Raw genomic sequence first — 19,786 nt, 5'->3', positions numbered from 1 at the left:
GAATGGATGACAGGAGCTCTGCTAGTGAAGAGAGGCAATCGGATGGGTTCAGAGGCCCATAAGGGCGAGGAGAGGGCGGCTAGGGTGATTCCCATGGAACTGACAGGTATTAGAAGTACAAAGAAATACAGAAAGACATGCTCATGTAAATTAAAAAAAAGCATAACCAGAAGGGTAGTTGCGTGATTGCTTTCCTTGATCTCAGCATCCCATCTCCCGCGTATGGGCCTTCAAATAGGCTACTCCCCACGCTCTGAATACGGGGCTTTCTCTTCAGATTTCTTCCAGCCTCCACCCAGGTGCACCCCTTCAATGGAAAGCTTTCTGGATCTCCTTAGTTTTTAGTGTACTCTTGTAAAATGTTCCTCTGTTCGTATTAGGTATTCTTTAATATAATGGAAGCTCTGGGAAAGCAAAGACTTTTTCTTTTTTTTCTTTTTGTATTTCCAGAACCTCACACGTAGAGGATGCTTTTTAATATTTGTTGGATTGAATGAATTTATTTGGAAGAATAAGTGCTAGATTTGTAGTCAGATTCAAATCTCAATTCAGCTGCTTGGCGTTTGTGTAACAAATCATCACTTAACTTTTCTGGACCTACTTTTCTTCATGTATAAAATGAAGAAGTTAGAGGAGATGACCTCTAAATTTCCTTCCAAATTGAAATCTGTTATTCTATTAATTGAATTTAAAAGTGAATGAGAATGAATAGGTAGAGTAAATACTAACAGAAACTGGGAGAGAATCACTAAAAGGATAACATCTTGTGTGTCAAAATATCTTTATTTAAATATAAATCATTTCAGATTAATTGGCTATATTGATGATTAATAATTTTCCCTAAACCCATTTATAAATGTTTAAGATTGTGTCCCTAATTCAAACTAGTTTACTTATTGAGCTAATTCTCATTTTTATGAAGACTGATTTGTATGTGCTGTCTGTAAGCTAAAATTTCCCCAATATGATTAATATGCTTTTTATGAAAGTTTTCTTTAACAAATCATCTTGCCCATCAATGACTCCACAGTCATCAGACAACCCCCACGTTTAGATTCTAATATCATGTTCTCCAGTGTTTCCCAGACTAACAAGGGGGCAGAATCAAAGGCAATAGCAGCAGGTGGGCCAGACTAAGAACCTCCTCTTGTGCTAAAGGAAGCACAGTTTTGAGGCTACTGAGGAAATTATTTTCAAGATATCTGATTTCTTTCTTGAAGGGAAGATATCAAATAGTTACTGAAAAAAATTTCATGTTATTAGTACCAAAAGTGGCAGGGCTTAAGAAGGTATTGGTGACTATCAACTCATATAGCTACATTTAATACTCAAAACCTTGAAAACTTATTTTTCTTTACTTCAAAAAACACTTCAACTTGATAGAGTAAAACTGTGCCTGAGGAAGTCCAAGAGAGTCCAAGGACTGACTAGGGAATAGTACTGAATAGGGATTTCTGGTAGACAGTACTTCCTGAAGATGTTTCTGTTTGTAGGTGGCAGTGTGCTGATTGCACCAAAACTCTGGAACATTACAGAGGCTCCTGAATGGGAGATCCATAACTATTCAAATGAGTTTGTCATAACTGGGCCCACAAGAAAAACCAAATGAGTAAAGGAAATCTATTTTCCAAATCTTGTTATTTAATGGACAAAGAGTCTCTAGAGCTGGTCCCTCAGTAGATATATCTTAGATGCTACAAATGGATGATAAACTGGGCCCAGAATTGAACCAGAAGGAAGAGATCTGGCTGAATTACATTTGGGAAATTGCTTGGAACATTCAAAAAATGCAAACTTCTCCAAAAAAAAAAAATCCCATCTTTTTAAACTGTTTTTTCCCCCTGCTAATGCTCATAGAATTTATGAGTCCTACTTTCTTTTTTATCTGTGACATCTTTATCTTTTCATTTGTAGTGAGACTATCATAAACATTGTTTAGTTCCCCCAATCGGTCTCCAACTCTTTGGTAATTGGATGAAGATTTTATATTGAGTGATAATGGATAAATTAAAATTTGGGGTTGATCTTAGAATTGTGTGGGGTTTCTTTTAGCACCCTCTGTTTTTCTTTCTTCTTCTCTGCTAACATTGTCACTAAAATGGAAGGGGAGAACACATGGGATATTTTGTGTATTTGTCTATTTCTAGGGTTAATGTGGTCAAGAAAAAGCTATTACTTGGCCAGTCTTCTAGGGATGAACCTTTCTCACCTATACTTTAAGCTTGAGGAAAGGAAACTTGAATTTCATAGATATTGCTTCAAGAACACACCATCACCTCCATGTTGTTTCTGATCATGGTATTGCTTTAGAGGGTGATTTGAGCAGAAGCACAATATTATGGCCAGACTTAGAGCCAAAATAGCTGCCTAAACTGGATGCCGGCTTTTGCAGCTTCCACATAGCTACTCCAGCAAAACTCTGAAATTTCCACCAACCCAAATAACGATTGAGAAATCTAATGAGAAATGACACCAGGTGACATTTTCTACTCCAGAATAAAACAGGTAGCAAGAATAGGCCCCTTCCCTCTACTCATCCTGTCTCCATCAAAGTGAGCATGAATCCAATCACAGATAGGATGTGTGTAGGATATTCCCAGGATTGTCAGCCTTCGAATAGGGGCCTTAGAAGTCCTGGAAAACAGTAGTGACTGGAAGCACCTTTCTACTCAGTATAGAGCTGCTGTGCTCAGACTGTGAAAGCCCAGGCCCAGAGGCCTTCTAAGTACCCTAACATTCTATTCTATGAGGACCCTGAGTATCCAGTACTCTGAACCTCAAAGATCCAGGAAATTCTAATCTTAGGAGGTGAAAAATCACTGAAAAACCCCAGGGGACCAAGGGTAAGATCAGGCAGAGCCAATCAACCTACTCAGATCTGCATTGGAACAAAGACTGGCCCTGGCACAAAGCTCCAATTCAGGAACTGAAGCTGGAGAAATGAGTAAATCAAAGAAAACACCAAACAGTATCAAAAATGTGTTGCAAATCTAACTCTATAACAACTGAAAGCAAAGACTCAAAAGAAAAAAAAATGACACACAAAGGTCTATATGAAAATCTATGGAAAAAAATGAAACTAAAGTTAAACAATTAAATGAAAGCTCTTGAGGAAGGAATTAGTAGGAGAATAAGTAACTTGAAAGAGAAAGTGGTAAACCCAAGAAATAGAATGCCTGAAAATTAAAACAGACAACATAGAAGTCAGTGGCTCCAAGAGTCAGCAAGAAACAAAATAAAATAAAAGATTGAAAAGTAGAAGAAAATCTAAGATATCTGATCATCACAAATAAATTATCTAGAAAATAAGTGGAGAATTTTTTTCTCTAAATATTATCTTATTTCCCACAATTACATGTCATTAGATTTTTTTTTTAAGTTTGAGTTCCAGATTCTATCCTTCCCTCATCCTATACCCTCTCGCTGAGACAGTGAGCAGTCTGATGTAGATTTACATATGCAATCATGTAAAACATTTCCATATTAATTTTGAAGAAAATTTGAACGAAGAAAGAAAGAGAAAGAAGTAATGAATGAATGAATGTAAAATAGTGGGCTTCAGTCTATTCAGTTGCCATCAGTTTTGTTTTTTTTTCTGGAGGTGCATAGCATTTTTCATCATGAATCCGTTGGGATTGTCTCTGATCATTATATTGCTGAAAACAGCTAAGTCCTTCACAGTTGTTCAGTTTATACAAGGACAACAAGGTGAAGAAAATAACTTTGAAGGATAAAAATTCTCATCAAAGCAATGACCAGAGGACCTATGATGAAACATGTTGCCCATCTCCAGAGAAAGAGGTCAAGTATACAAGGTACAGAGATGTATATTTTTGGACATAGCCACTGCATGGATTTGTTCTGCTTAACTATACATATTTGGTTAAAATAAGGAGGTTTTCACTTTTTATTTCAGTAAATTAGGGGAGGGTAGCAATAGTGATGCCCCCCCCCCAAAAGAGAGTTGTTAGAGAATTTTTTTAAATTCACAGAAGAAAATAGAAGGAAGTTCAGAAAAAAGCACAGATAAGGACAGTTTGGAAAGTAAAATGTTGAATTTATTATACTTTTTTAAAAAATGCAGGGGCGGCTAGGTGGTGTAGTGAATAAAGCACTGACCCTGGAGTCAAGAGGACCTGAGTTCAGATCCAGCCTCAGAAACTTAACACAAAACTAGCCATGTGACCTTGGGCAAGTCACTTAACCCCAATTGCCCTCCAAAAAGCAAAAAAAAAAATTGGGGCGGCCAGGTAGCACAGTGAGTAAGAGCACCAGCCCCAGAATCGGGATGACCTGGGATCGAATCCGGGCTCAGACACTTAGCACCCACCCAGAAACATCTGGCCATGTAACCTTGAGCAAGTTACTTAACCCCAGTTGCTGTAAAAAAAATGCAAGTGGGGGTGGCTAGGTGACACAGTGAATACAGCACCGGCCCTGGAGTCAGGCGAACCTGAGTTCAAATCTGGCCTTAGACACTTAACACAAACACTAACCATGTGACTTTGGGCAAGTCACTTAACCCCAATTGCCCTCCAAAAAGCAAAAAAAAAAAATACAAGTGAAGTAAAATGGATATTCGTGGTTTCATATAAAATATTTGCATTTAAAATCATTATTTTGGGAAATTGTTCTTAGACTTCATTAGATTCCCACCAAGGAGTCACAAAAAAAGTTAAAAATCTCTGTTCTACTGATGTTTTCATTTGTTGATTTCTAGTTCCAGAAATATGTCATGATGCTTGCAGTATGGTATCTCAGTAAATGCCAATATATCACATGCATTTTCCTTGCTATTTTCCTCTCCATTTAAAAAAAAAGAACTTTGTAAATTCCCATTTTAAGTCACAAGAGAAATCTGACTTAATTTAGAAGGAACAAAATTCATCTGCATAATCCAGCAGCTACTACAGTGCCTGGAACATAGTAGGAGCTTCATAAATGTTTATAGATTTGAGTGTAAGATGCCACTCTATAGGTCAGGAAAGACCTTATCAGTATCTTCAATTTAGGTCTTGAAACCAGTGAACATTTATAGCAATTTAGAATTTCTAAAATGTTAATAATCAAATGAAAAGATAAAAATGTTTAAAAGTACATAATTGCACAAATATAAGACGTGATAACTACAACTAGATAACTTTATTGGTTTTATTGGTATTATTGAGAACATTTGACTTCAGTTTTGGGGATCTCAATGATATTGTCAGTGTGGCAATAGTTGTCTACATGTGTGTGTTGAGTATAATGTTCTGTACTGGAAAAGATTCAGTAATGAAAGAGAAATTGATTGCAAACTTTGGAATGTTTTACAGGAATTCTGTCAGTCGACACCAATTTTGGAACATTTAGATGTCTCTTACTGCCTCAAGCTTTCTGGAGAAATTTTGAAAGCACTATCCAGTAAGTGCTTTAGGCTTACGTCACTCAACATTGCTGGCTGTCCTAAGGTATGTGTAAAAGTGTTGAGACTGAGAAAAGCTGAGAGAGAACCCAGTGTTCAGAAGTGTGACTCATTCTTGACCTGTTCTCTTTGCAATGTATAAGTCTGCCAGCATAATCATACTATATCATAATATCAAGCAGAATAATGCTCTGGCATTCAAATGGACTTTTCCTCCCAAAGGAATGAATCTTCCTCTCTGTGCTGCATCTCATTTATGTTCCCAACATCCCTACAGTATAAGATATGGATGGGGTGCAACTATCCCCATTTCTTTAATAGATGGAGGAACAGGGTTTCAGATAAAATATCATTTGCCCCAGTAGTAATATTAACAAATAGCTTATATGTATATTACACATAAAGCATTTCAATTGCATTATGTCATTTGACCCTTAAAATAAAAACCCTGTGAGGCTGATTGTGTGGTATTATTCTCATGCTACTGATAAAGAAATTGATGGGCTTGTTCTTTCCATGTCTCTGGGCTTGCTTAACACTATTAGTTGACTTTATTATGGCTTGGAATCAACTATTAACATAACTGCCTAACCAGTGATAATTGCAGATGTGGGAATCAAATAATGCAAACTGCTTTAAAGATTCCAAAAGATTTGGAGAAATAATAATAACTAGCATTTCTATATAGTGCCTGTTGTGTTCCAGGCACTGTGCTAAGTGCTTTTACAAATATTACTTTATTTTTGTCCTCACAACAACCTTGGAAGGTAGATGTTCTTCTTATCCCCATTTTACAATTGAGGAAACTGAGCTAGACAAGTTAAGTGACTTGCCCAAAGTCACACAGCTAGTAAGTGTCTGCATCTGTATTTGAACTTGGGTCTTCCTGGTTCCAGGCACTGAGGTCTATCCACTGAGCCACCAACTGTGAAAAACCATTATTATTGCTATTGGTCTTATTTTTGATCTTACAATAAGAAAACAAATTCAGAATGTATGATGGCCTCTGAAAAGTTGTGGGGCAAGGCAGTAGTGCTTAATGAAAGAAATTGTTTTTATAACAGTCCTTGACCTTAAGGAGTTTACATTCTATTGAGGGAAAATCATGTGCCAATCTAAAATATGTACAAGGTAATTTCTGGGGGGCAGATGAAGGACATAGGTCTAAAATGCACTATAGTTTTTAACAACAGAATGTAGGTTCCAGGGGAGAATAGTGGAAGGGGACAGTAGATAGGGTTAGAGGTACAGGAGGGATGGGGCTGACCAGGGTGGGTCTCAGGGAGGGAGAAGTGATCCAAGGCAGCCTACAACTCCAAAGCACAAGGATTCTGCTTGGAGCCCTTCTGCATGGAGACACACTCTTTCCAAAACAGTGGTAACATTCTGATGATCAGTTCCTAAGCAGGAAGTAGGAAAAGCAGTGGGGGGGTCTGGGGGGCCACTACAGGGACAGGGCAGGTCACAAGTTTCCTGCCTTGCTTAATGGTCTTTGTTGCTGTTCAGTTGTTTCAGTCGTGTCCAACTCTTCATGACCCCATTTGGAGTTTTGTTGGCACAGATACTGAAGCTTGTTTTACAGATGAGGAAACTGAGGCAAACAGGGTTAAGTGACTTGCCCTGGGTCACAGAGCTAGTAAGTGTTTGAGGCCAGATTTGAACTCATGAAAAAGAGTCTTCTTGACTTCAGGCCTTGCACTCTATCCACTGCACCACCTAGCCGCCCTGCCCAATGGCCTGCCCCTCTCCAAAGTATTAGGTCATCTATACAGCCAAGCCCATCTGCTTCTAGGCCATTGTAATTGACATCTGAAGAAATCTTGCTCTTCAACAGTTCAGTCTTCATGAAGGTCATACTAGAGCTGGTCTCTCCCAGGTCTCTATGTAGCTTCATTATACTGCAAAAGGAAGTTGGGACAAGCCTTTTTAAAAAGGTGAACCAAGGGTAAGAAGTGAAAGATTGTATTTCACACCAAGGATGGTGTCTGGCTTGTGCAAGAAAACGGGGAACATTCTGAGTAAAACTCTCCCCCAGTGTCTCAGAACTCTGCCTGTTTAAAGCGAGGTAAAATCAGATGTGTTCTAATTCTCCAGGCATGTCACGGTTTCCAGAACACAAACGGGTTACCAGGATCACTCACTTTTCTTCTCCACTGCTCTAGCAATCATAGCTCCTTATAGCACCATGTGGATACTCAGGCAACTGGTCCTACTGCAGAGTATGCTGGGAGAATAGTTGGGTTTAGGTGCAAAGTAAACATGACCAATCAGTGAAAAATGGGAATGGGATAAAGAATTTTGTTTGACGCTGGGAAAAGTTAAAATTAGGGTGTTCCTTTTGCATACTGCTATTTCCTGGAGGCCAAAAGATTAGGATGTGACACAGTTATTTATAAAATACTTTGTAGTCTTCTGCACACATCACGTTCTGGCCTATATTTTGTTTAATTATGTTCATGTCTTATCTATTTCTACTAAGTAGTTACTTGAAGATAGAAAACATGGTTTATGTCTCTTTGCATACCTAGCCTAGCACAGTGAATAAAGAAGGGACTGATTAAAGTTTGTTGAATGAACAAACAAAAGATATGTGAAGTACTGCTCTGGGTAATCAAGTCTGGAGGATATTTTGTTTACTTCACAGCTATAAATTATGATAATACATTTATAGATCTTCTTTAAAATTTTACAAAGTACTTTCCTCAGAAAACTCTAAGAGTTAGCATAGTACAAGTATTATATTGTTCCTGTTTTACAGATGACAAAGCCAATGGAAGGAAGCAGAGGATTTATCATTTCCTCAGTGATTTTTCTAGCAGATTGTTCCTTCTATCACCCCCATTTTCTCATTAGTTTTCTGTTTCTCCCTGCATATTGCCAATTTCCCTACTACCTACAAATACATCCATGTTCTCCCCATGATCTGTCCCTGCAAACTGCTGTCCTTTATTTCTTCTTTTTTTGTAGCTGAACTCCTTGGGAAGGTCCTCTGCAAGCAATGCCCCTGCTTCCTTTCATCTCACTTTCTCCTTAACTCTCTGCAGTCTGGATTTTGACCCCATCATTGAAATGAAATTGCTCTCTCCAAAGTCACCAAGTCACCAGTGATAGCTTGATGGACAAACGACATGACCTTTTCTCAGTCCTCTTCCTCTTGACTTCTTTATAGATGTTGACATTATTGATTGCCTTTTTCTCCCTTCGCTTTGGATTTTTTGTGGCACTGCTCTCTTCTGCTTCTCCTTCTACCTGTTTGATCACACTTTAGTCTCCTTTGCTGGTTGGGTCCACAGGTCATGTCAGCTCTAATTATAGGTGTTCCCCAACGCTCTCTCTTATGCCCACTTCTCTTCTTTCTGTGTACTGTTTTCACTTTGTGATCTTGTTAGCACCCATGGAGTCAATTATCATCTTTATGCAAATGATTCTCAGACCTACTTGTCCAGCCCTCCTGTCATCTAGTCTCACATATCCATCTGCCTGTTGGACATCTTAAATTGGACATGTTCAGTCCTTTACAGTCCTGTCTGACTCTCTGTGACTCCATTTGGAGTTTTATTGGCAGAGAGTGGAGTGGTTTGCCATTTCCTTCTTCAGCTCATTTTTACAGATGTGGAAACAGAGGCAAAACAGGATTAAGTAACTTGTCTGGGGTTACCCAGCTAATAAGTATCTGACGCCAGGTTTGAACTCAGAAAGATGAATTTTACTAACTTCAGGCCCAGCACTCTATCCACTATGCCACCTAACTGGATATAGACATATTAAACTCAGCATGTCCAAAACTGAACCCAGACTCTTCTCCTATTTCAAGCTTTCCCTTCTTCCTAACTTCTCTATTAATTTTGGGCATATCACCATCTTCTCAAACTCCCAGGCATGGAATAAGGCTATTACCCTATTACTCTCCCTCTTCTCTGTGGGGAAGAGAATGTCTCACCCTAACGGTCCCCCTTCAGTGACCATGCAGCCACTTATCCTATTCAAGGGAGCCCACATGCAATCACTATTTTAACATTACCCCAAGACTACTGATCTAAGGCTTCAAGAAGATTAAAAAATAGTTTCTGGGGGCAGCCAGGTGGCACAGTGAATATGAGTGCCGACCCCAGTGTTGGGAGACCCGTGATTGGTTCCAGCCTCAGATACTTGGCACCCACACAAAATAACTGGCCGTGTAACCTTGAGCAAGTTACTTAACCCCAATTGCTTTAAAAAAAATAGTTTCTGTTCAGGAAAAGGTTGGGATTGCAACCCTTCCCAAGTCTATATTCTGCTTTAGAGTATGGTAAGGATTAGTGGGTAAGAGTAAAGATGAGGGGGTGGAATGGAGTAAAATTGTACAATTTGACCTTTGAAGTCCCTTGTCTTTCTTCAAGGTAAACTTTGGTCCTGCCAGCTGACTTGTTTGGAAATACTTTGAGCTCAGAGGTTGTTAAAAATAGAGAGAAATTCAAGCTCTATATAATCTCATATACTAAAAGGGATTTTTTTAATACTGGAAAGAGATTCTTGGCACACTGCTCTAACTATATCAACAAATAAAGAGAGCAAAATCTGAATGTTAAGAAACTTGCAAGTATAGGACAACATTCAGCATGCTGATTTTGGCCCTCTAGCACATGTAAATTCATTAAAGAAGGTTTCGCTTATTCAAAACAACCGTAGATTTAGATGAATTCATGGTTGAAAATGCCATTCTCTATTGGTGACAGCATTATTGTTTGTATGTCTAACCCTTTATCACCCAACTTGTAAAGAAACACAGTGCTTGAAATATAACAGGCACATAATAATTGTTACATTGAAAAATTGTTACATTTAACTTAAAGTAGAAAGTCATTCTGCAGTTACAAGCTTTATATGCCAGAACCAGAATTAAAAATTCTTTCACCTAGGGACAAAAAGGTTTGAAGGAGTTGGGAGGCAGGTCTCAGAAGGGTGTATTCAAGCAGCATTATGATGATAGGATATCAGATATGGGTCTGAGCAAGGAAGTGAGGTCTTACCATGTGGCATATAGAAGAGCAGGGAGAAAGTCCCCTATTATTCCCTCCATGTCAGGTTTCCTGAAGGCAAAGCCCAAGTCTTTTCATTCTAGTTACTATTCTGCCAGCTGTCATTGTAAAACATCATTTAAGTAAAATTGTAAAGAAAAAGGGAGTGTTTTTGGAACATCCAGTTCAGTTGAGATGTCTAATACATAATATAATGAAAAGAATTAAAATAATATATAATTACTTAAGGTGTGCTAATGATCTTTCCTTCCTATAACCTTGTGAGGTAGGAAATGATCATAGAGTGATCATACTCATGTTGTTGATTTTAGTCTTGTCCAACCCTTCATGACCCCTTTTTGGGGTTTTGTTGGCAAAGATACTGCAGTGGTTTGCCATTTCCTTCTCCAGTTCATTTTACAGATGAGGAAACTGAGGCAAACAGTGCTAAGTGACCTGCCCAGGATCACATAGCTAGTAAGTGTCTGAGACCAGATTTGAACTGAGGAAGATGAGCTTTCTGACTCCAAGGCCAGTGCTTTGCGCACTATGGCACCACTCAGCTGCCCATCATCCTTATTTTACAAGTAAGAAAACTGAGGATTCGAGAAGTTTAAGTCATTTATCCATCATCAGACATTTATAGAATGTGGATAAGGCAACCTGGAGTACATAGTACCATCCCTATCCCCAGTAAAACAATAAGAATAGAACCTAATTTTATAGAAATGATATAACTGACCTCTATTCACTTATGTGATGGGAGAGTAGAGAATTAAACCTCCCCTTCACTCAACATACATGAAAATCCACCTCATTTCCCACACTGCTATGGCCTTTTTCCATCTATTCATTATCCTTCTCCTTCTTCCCAATTAAAAGACCCCTGAAAAAGAAGCCAGTCTTGGAGCACTCTTTGCAGTGGTGTCAGGTCCCAGGGCATTCATAGGGTAGGATGGAAAGTGCTGTTGGGAGCTCCAGCTGTTCCAGTGGTAAGGAAGTAACTGATGGGAGGGCTATATCCTTGTCCTGGAGCATATGCTGTTCTGGAAACCAAGACATGCTTAGACAGTTAGGACATCTGTTTTTCCTAATCCTAAATATGTACAGTTCTGAAACAGATGGGATTGGATTTTTTTTAACTGTCTTGACTTTATGTTAAAAATTACATTCTATGCAGTCTCTCTAGCTAAATGTTGTGATGTGTAGCTGTTAGAACATCCAACCATTTCAGCAAGACATTATACTCAGTTAAATTTTTAAAAGTTTTCTTTGAGGCAGTTTTCTTCTTGGTCCTACAGCAAATCATATTTATGCCAAAAAAATTTGCCCAGAAAAGAGACCAGGAATGTAGCAAATAATCTAGCTTCTTGGCACCAGAAGTAGAGTTGAAGTACCTCTACCGAGAAGGATGGGAGTTTTCCTATAGTGTCAGGGCAGTGGACAAAGTTTCCAGGGGAAAGAGCTACTTCTGTTTCCTTCTTCTGTGTTTCTGTCTCCTTTCCAATTCCCAGAAATGTACTCAGAAGGGTGAAAATGCAAATAATTCCTGCCCCGCCCCATTCCTATCCACAAGGCAAATGTTCCAGTGCCCTCTGAAGTAGTCTGAACCTTTCTACAGGTGAAATGCAGTGAACAGATATCCAATGAAAGAATCAACTATAGGTTGTTAAAACTGAGACTGTATATCAGAAGTTGCTTTTGACAATATTTTCAGTAAAAAGCTCATTTATGAACTCATCAGTGTTGATGGGATTTGGGGTAGCAAGAGTACTTTATAGGTACTTCATGAATAGTTGTAAAGTTTGGGACAGGAACATTGTGAAAAGCAAACTAGCAATGAGGTGGTGTAGTGGATGGAGTGATGGCATTGTAGTGAGGAAGACCCAAGTTCAAATCATGACACAAACTCATACTAGCTGACCCCACACTGGTCACTTAACTTTTCTCAGCCTCACTTTCCTCCTCTGTAAAATAGGTTTAATAATATCACCTACTTCTCAGGGTTGTTGTGATGGTCCAGTGAGATGACATGTAAAGCATTTGTAGTTACTAGCTATTGTTATGAGCTTTGTGAAGCAGAATGGAGCCAAAATAGGGCAGTACATTTTAAGCAGGGATAGATTAGGTAAAAATTAATAAATTATGGGGAATCTCATGCTTGGTTTTCCTGAGATAATTCATTTTTGTTTACTGATGCTCAACTTTTTAGAAATGGCAAAATGGATGAACATCTGTAGAAAAAAAAATATGGGGGCTATAGGATTAATACTTCTGTTACACACTAAGCATCAGGTGTTTATGTCACACATTTGTGTCTGGGGAGATAAGATTTGATCAGTAGTGTAAATGAAACTGTTGGGTGTCTAAAAAGCCTTAGTGCAATTTTAATCCTAAGGAGTTTATGTTCCCGTATAATGGGCCCAGCAATAACTATATTGTGTTGTATTGTAGCTCCTTAGAATCGTTTCTAAGTTATTTTGGTTGTGTATGCAGATGAATGACATGGCCATAAGGATTTTAAGCAAAAAATGCCATTACCTTCACTTCTTGGATGTTTCTGGATGTGTACATCTTACTGACAAAGCCATTGAATACCTTCTGGAAGGCTGCAAACAGCTTCATGTCTTGAAGATGCGGTACTGCAGGCAGATTTCCAAGTAAGATATTAGTTTCCTTAGTCAAACTTCTGGTGCATGGAACAATACTGAAGTAAATTAATGTAATACTTGCTGTGCGTAGTATTATGTTCAGAGCTGCTTTTGTTGTACATGTTGAAGCTCATTATTGATTTGAGACTAGATCTCCCCATCTTACCCATGGTGACAGGTCAGTGGCTATTCCCAGGCCAAATCCCAGGGCCGATCATCAAGAGAGCTCTGATCTGTTCCATTTTTCCAACCTGAGTCTGTTTGCCACTCCTTAAGCAGCCTAATAGCCTCATAGCCCTTTTCTCCCAAGAGCTGACATATAGGTGAAAGATTTAGAGGAGATACCTAATCAGCTTAGCACTCCGCATCTCAGAATGCCAAAGCCCAAGCAATCTACCCCCCTTATCCTCCTTGGAAAGATTATAGGCACACACTGCCATCCCTGCTGTTATTTTTTTCACTTACCAGTATTTTATGTTTTTCCAATTACATGTGAGGGTAGTTTTCAACATTCATTTTTATAAGATTTTGAGTTCTCCTTCCCTCGTTCCTCTCCCCACTCCTTAAGACAGCAAGCAATCTGATATAAGTTATACATGTGTAATATGTTGTGAAAGAAGAATCAGAGCAAAAGGGGAAAGCCACAAGAAAGAAAAAACAAAAAACAAAAGAAGTAAAAAACTATGCTTTGATTTACATTCGGACACCATAGTTCTTTCTCTGGATGTGGATGGCATTTTCCATCATGAGTCTTTTGGAATTATCTTTGGCCATTGTATTGCTCAGAAAAGCTAAGTCTATCATAGATGATCGTCGCACAGTGTTGTTTTTGCTATGTACAGTGATCTCTGGTTCTGCTTACTTCCCTCAGCATCAGTTCATGTAAGTCTTTCCAGGTTTTTCTGAAATCTGCCTGCTCATCATTTCTTGTAGCACAATAGCATTCCATTACATTTATATAACACAACTTGTTCGGTCATTCCCCAATTGATGAGCATCCCTTCAATTTCCAATTCTTTGTGACCAGAAAAAGAGTTGCTATAAATGTGTATATGTATCTCCTTTACATTTTTCTTTGATCTCTTTGTGATATAAACCTAGTAGTGGTATTACTGGGTCAAAGTGCATGTACAGTTTTATAGTACTTTGAGCATAGTTTCAAATTGTTCTTTAGAATGATTGGACTAGTCCACAACTCTACCAACAGTGGACTGTTCTTTTTCTGAAAACTGCCTGTTCATATCCTTTGACCATTTATCAATTGGGGAATGGCTCTAATTTTTATAATTTTGGCTCAGTTCCCTATGTATTTGAGAAATGAGGCCTTTATCAAAGAAACTTGCTGTAAATTTTTTCCATTTCCTGTTTCCTTTTTAATCTTGCCTGGACTAGTTTTGTTTATGCAAAAGCTTTTTAATTCATATAATCAAAATTATCCATTTTATTTCCTGTGATCCTCTCTATCTCTTGTTTGATAACACATTTTTCTTTTATCCATACATTTTTCCATACTTCCCTAATTTCCTTATGATATCACCTTTTATGTTGAGATCATTTATCCATTTTGGCCTTATCTTGGTATGCTGAATGAGATGTTGGTCTATACCTAGTTTCTTCCAAACTGATTTCCAGTTCTCCCAGAATTTTCGTCAAATGGTGAGGTTCTTGTCCCAAAAGGTTGGGTCTTTGGGTTTATCAAACACTAGCTTACCATGGTCATTTACTTCTGTATATTGCATCCCTAACCTATTCCACTAATACAACACTCTGTTTCTTAGCCAGTACCAGATTGTTTTGATGGATGCCACTTTGTAATGTAGTTTGGAATTGGGTACTGCTAGGGCACCTTCCTTCATATTTTTTCATTGAATCTTTTGATATATTCTTGACCACATGTTCTTCCGGATGAATTTTGTTATTATTCTTCTAGTTCTATAAAATAATTCTTTGATAGTTAATTGATATAGCATTGAATAATTAAATTGAATTAGGTAGAATTGTCATGTTTATTATTTTTATTATATTGGTTTAGCCTTCCTATGAGCAGTTAATATTTTTCCAGTTGTTTAAATCTCATCTTTACTCATGTGAAAAGTATTTTGTAATTGTGTTCAAATAGTCCCTGGGTTTCTCTTGGCAGGTGAACTCTCTACTATCTTATATGGTCTGCAGTTATTTTAAATGGAATTTTCTCTTCTATTTTTTTCTTGATGACTTTTCTTGTCTTTTGTCTCAAACCGAGACCCAGGAAAATCTTAGCATAAAAAGGCCAAGATCTCCCATTGCATCCTGGTCCATCTGCGGTCTTCTTGATTAATATCTGGCCACTGGACCCAGATGACCCTTGAGGAGGAAGTGAGGCTAGTGATTTTGCACAGTCCTCCCTCACTTAAATCTAGTTTACTTGCAAGTCATGGCATCACCTTCCTGATGTCATGGTCCTCTTCAAGAACGAATCACAAACAACAACCTGATGGCTTTTCTTGATAGTATATGGAAATGCCAATGATTTATGTGGATTTATTATGTACCCTAAATTTCAGTATGTTATCTCATCGTTATCATTCTCTCTAACAGAATTATTGTTTCAATAATTTGTTCTTTGACTTCTTTCTTTAGGGTTAGATAATTTAGTTTCCAATTAACTTTTAATTCTTGCTTCTATGACCCTTTATTGAATGTAATTTTTTCTTATATTATGGTGTGAAAAGTGTACATTTAATATTTATACTTTTCTGCATTTAGTTGTGAGGTTTTGATGCCCTATTACATGGTAAGTTTTTGTGAAGGTGCCATGTATAGCTGAGAAAAGCAAATATTCTTTTCTGTTACCAATCTGTTTTTTCCAGATATCTATTATATCTAACATTTCTAATATTATCTTCACCTCCTGAATTTCTTTCCTATTTATGGTTACATTTATCTAGCTCTGAAAGGGGAGAGTTCAGATCCTCCAGTAGTACAGTTTTCATATGTGTTTCCTCCTGTAACTCATTTAACTTTTCCTTTCGGAATTTGTATGCTCTGCCATTTGGTATATATGTATGTATACACACACATATTTACTGTTCATTTTAATTTATTGTCTATGGTGGCTTTTAGCAAGGTATAGTTTCCCTGCTTATCTATTTTAATTTGGTCAATTTTTGCTTTTGCTTTGTCTAAGATCATAAATACTACTCCTGCTTTTTTTTTCTTTATCTCAGTTGACACATAATTGATTCTACTGCTGCCCCTTATTTTAACTCTGTGTGTGTCTTTTTTAAAATGTGTTTCTTGTAAACAAAGTATTGTTGGATTCTGGTTTTTAATCTATTCTGCAATGTACTTCATTTTATGGTTGAGTTATTTCCATTTACATTCAGAGTTATGATTAGTAACTGTGCATTTCCTTCCATCTTATTTTCTTCTGTTTACCCTTCTCTCTCTTTGTTCTGTTCCTCCTCGAAAGTCTGTTTTGCTTTTGACCATTGCCTTCTTTTATCTGCCCTCTTTTACCCCTCTCCCCCCCATCTATTATCCACTTTCCCCCTTGAAAGTCCTGTCTTTCATTAAATGATCATTTTTTCTTTAAAAGATTATACTCTCTTTTGCTGGGTAGGTTATTCTTGGTTATAATGCCAGTTCTTTTGCTTTCTGGATTATCATATTTTAAGTCCTCCACTTCTTTAATGTGGTAACTACTAAATTGTGTTCCTGACTGTGGCTCTACAATATTTGAATGATTTCTTTCTGGCTGATTTTTATTTTCTCTTTGACCTCATAGCTCTGGAATTTGGCTGTAATATTTCTGGGAGTTTTCATTTTGGGATCTCTTTCAGATGATGACTGGTGGATCCTTTCAATATCCCTTTTTATCCTCTGGTTCTAGGACATCAGGGTAATTTTCCTTGATAATTTCTTGAAAAATGATGGGGGTGGGTGGAGCCAAGATGGCAGAGTAAAAGTAGGAACTTGCTTGAACTTCAGCTCCAACCACCTCTAATACCTGTAAAAAATGACTCCAAACAAATTTTAGAGCTATAGAACCCACAAAGTGACAAAGAGAAGCAAATCTCCTACTGAAGGCAGCCTGGCAGGCCAACAGGAGGAGCCTATCGCATCAGGCTGGGAGCCTGGCACAGTCCTGCATGACCCACACCAGTCCAGACTAGCAGTCCAGACCAGCCAGAACAGACTTCAGGAGTGGGAATCACTGGCAGCAGTGGTTTCCAGACTTCTTAACCCATAAACACCAAAGTAAAAGGTCAGTAGGGAACTCGGTGAGAGAAGAGCATGGCCCGGCCCCTGCCCCTGGGGTGGCAGCTGTGCAGCAGCTGCAGCTGCTGCTCCATGGCTGCCTCCAGAGCTCCTGGCCTGCAGATTGTAGTGGGACCAAGTGACCATTCAGTGGGTAATCACTCTTGCTTTGACCTGCTTGGATTGCGGTTGCAGTCTTGAGTGGTAGTCCTACAGTGAGGAATGCTAGCATGCCAGAGCTTGTGGTGGCTGTAGAGAGGGCGCCCTGCTCATAGCTCTGACAGCAGCTTCACAAAACCCTAGAAATTTGGGACACAGCTCTCTCCACTCTGGAAGCAGAGTTCTACTGTGGCAAAGAGCTCAGAAATCAAGTAATTGACAAGCAAGATGAGCAAACAGAAGAAGCACAGTCAGACTGTAGAGTCTTTTTTGGGGACAAAGAGAATCACAACATGGAACCAGAAGAAGACAACAAAGTCAAAACTCCTGCATCAAAAGCCTCCAAGAAAAATATGAATTGGTTACAGGCCATGGAGGAGCTCAAGAAGGATTTTGAAAATCAAGTAAGAGAAGTGGAGGAAAAATTGGGAAGAGAAAGGAGAATAATGCAAGAAAATCATGAAAAATGAGTCATCAGCCTGTGCCTGCTAAAAGAGACCCCCCAAAATACTGAAGAAAACAGCACCTTAAAAAATAGACTAACTGAAATGGCAAAAGCGGCCCAAAAAGCCAATGAGGAGAAGAAGACCTTAAAAAGTTGAATTGACCAGATGGAAAAGGAATTTCAAAAACTCACTGAAGAGAATAATTCCTTCAAAATTAGATTGGAGCAAATGGAAGCTAATGACTTTATGAGAAATCAAGATACTATAAAACAGATCCAAACAAATACAAAATAGAAGGCAGTGTGAAATATCTCATCGGAAAAACCACTGACCTAGAAAATAGATCCAGGAGAAATAATTTTAAAATTATTGGACTATCTGAAAGCCATGATCAAAAAAAGAGCCTAGAAACCATCCTTCAAGAAATTCTCAAGAAAAATTGCCCTGATATTCTAGAACCAGAGGGCAAAATAGAAATTGAAAGAATTCACTGATCACCTCTTGAAAAAGATCCCAAAAAGAAAACTCCTAGAAATATTATAGCCAAATTCCATAGTTCCCAGGTCAAGGAGAAAATATTATAAGCAGTCAGAAAGAAACAATTCTAGTAATGTGGAAACACAATCAGGATATAGCACAAGATGTAGCAGCTTCTACATTAAGGGATGAAAGGGCTTGGAATATGATATTCCAGAAGTCAAAGGAGCTAGGATTAAAACCAAGAATCACCTACCCAGTACAACTGAGTATAATGCTTCAGGGGAAAATATGAATATTCAATGAAATAGAGTACTTTTAAGCATTCTTGATGAAAAATCTAGAGCTGAACAGAAAAATTGACTTTCAAATATGAGAAGCATGAGAAGGTAAACAGGAAAAAATCATAAGGAACTTATTAAATTTGAACTATTTACATTCCTACATGGGAAAACAATAATTGTAACTCATGAGACTTTTCTAAGTATGAGGATAGTTGAAGGGAATCTGTGTGTGTATATGTAGACATACATATATATCTATGTATAGGAGGGTATATATGTGTGTATAAATATATATGTGTGTGTGTGTATCTGTATACATGTATACATAGAGGGCACAGGATCAGTTAAATATGAAGGGATGATATCTAAAAAAATAAAATTAAGAGGTGAGAGAGGAACATATTGAGAGAAGGAGAAAGGGAGTGATAGTGTAAATTATCTCATATAAAAGAGGCAAGAGAAAACTGTTACAATGGAGGGGAAGAGCAGGAAGATGAAAGGGAATGGGTTGACCTTATTCTCAATGAATTTGGCTTAAGGAGGGAATAACATACACAGTCAAATGGGTATCTTACCCTGCAGGAAAGTAGGGGGGAAGGGGATAAAAGGGGGGATGACAGAAGGGAGGGCAGATTGGGGAGAGGATAGTTTGAAGCAAACACTTTTGAAAACGGACAGGGTCAAAGGAGAAAATAGAATAAGTGGGGGGAGGGATAGGATGGAGGGAAATACTGTTAATTTTTCACAAATATAACTACTATGGAAATGTAACTACACATGTACAACCTATATTGAATTGCTTGTCTTCCCAGTGGGGGTGGGTGAGAAGGGAAGATGGGAAAGGATCTGGAAATCAAAGTTTTAAAAAACAAATGTTAAAAAAAAATGTTTTTTACATTCAACTGGGAAATAAGATATACAGGCACTGGGGTATAGAAATCCATCTTGCCCTACTAGAAAGGTAGTGGGGGGGGGATATGGGGAAGGATATAAGGGAGAACAGATAAGGGGAAAGTGTAGGCTTGTTATCTTGGAGTGGGGATAGGGGAGAGATGGGGAGAAAATTTGTAACTCAAAATCTTGTGGAAATGAATGTTGAAAACTAAAAATAAATAAGTAATTAAAAAAA

At 38.1% G+C, this 19,786-nt stretch overlaps 1 protein-coding gene across 1 annotated transcript in view; it reads left to right on the top strand.

Moving 5' to 3' along the window:
- Nucleotides 1-19,786, top strand: part of LOC138175720 (F-box and leucine-rich repeat protein 13-like) — a 207,515-nt gene that overhangs the window by 178,304 nt on the left and 9,425 nt on the right. The window contains exons 13-14 of the mRNA XM_069106218.1: nt 5,316-5,450; nt 12,898-13,061. Coding sequence (XP_068962319.1) covers nt 5,316-5,450; nt 12,898-13,061 — 299 coding nt within the window. The remainder of the gene's footprint in view (nt 1-5,315; nt 5,451-12,897; nt 13,062-19,786) is intronic.

Source organism: Petaurus breviceps, unplaced genomic scaffold, assembly GCF_028583685.1.
Source record: "Petaurus breviceps papuanus isolate PSGF00001 unplaced genomic scaffold, PetGlider_PUasm1.0 79, whole genome shotgun sequence".
Classification (NCBI taxonomy): domain Eukaryota; kingdom Metazoa; phylum Chordata; class Mammalia; order Diprotodontia; family Petauridae; genus Petaurus; species Petaurus breviceps.
This window is presented reverse-complemented; position numbering and strand designations above follow the sequence as displayed.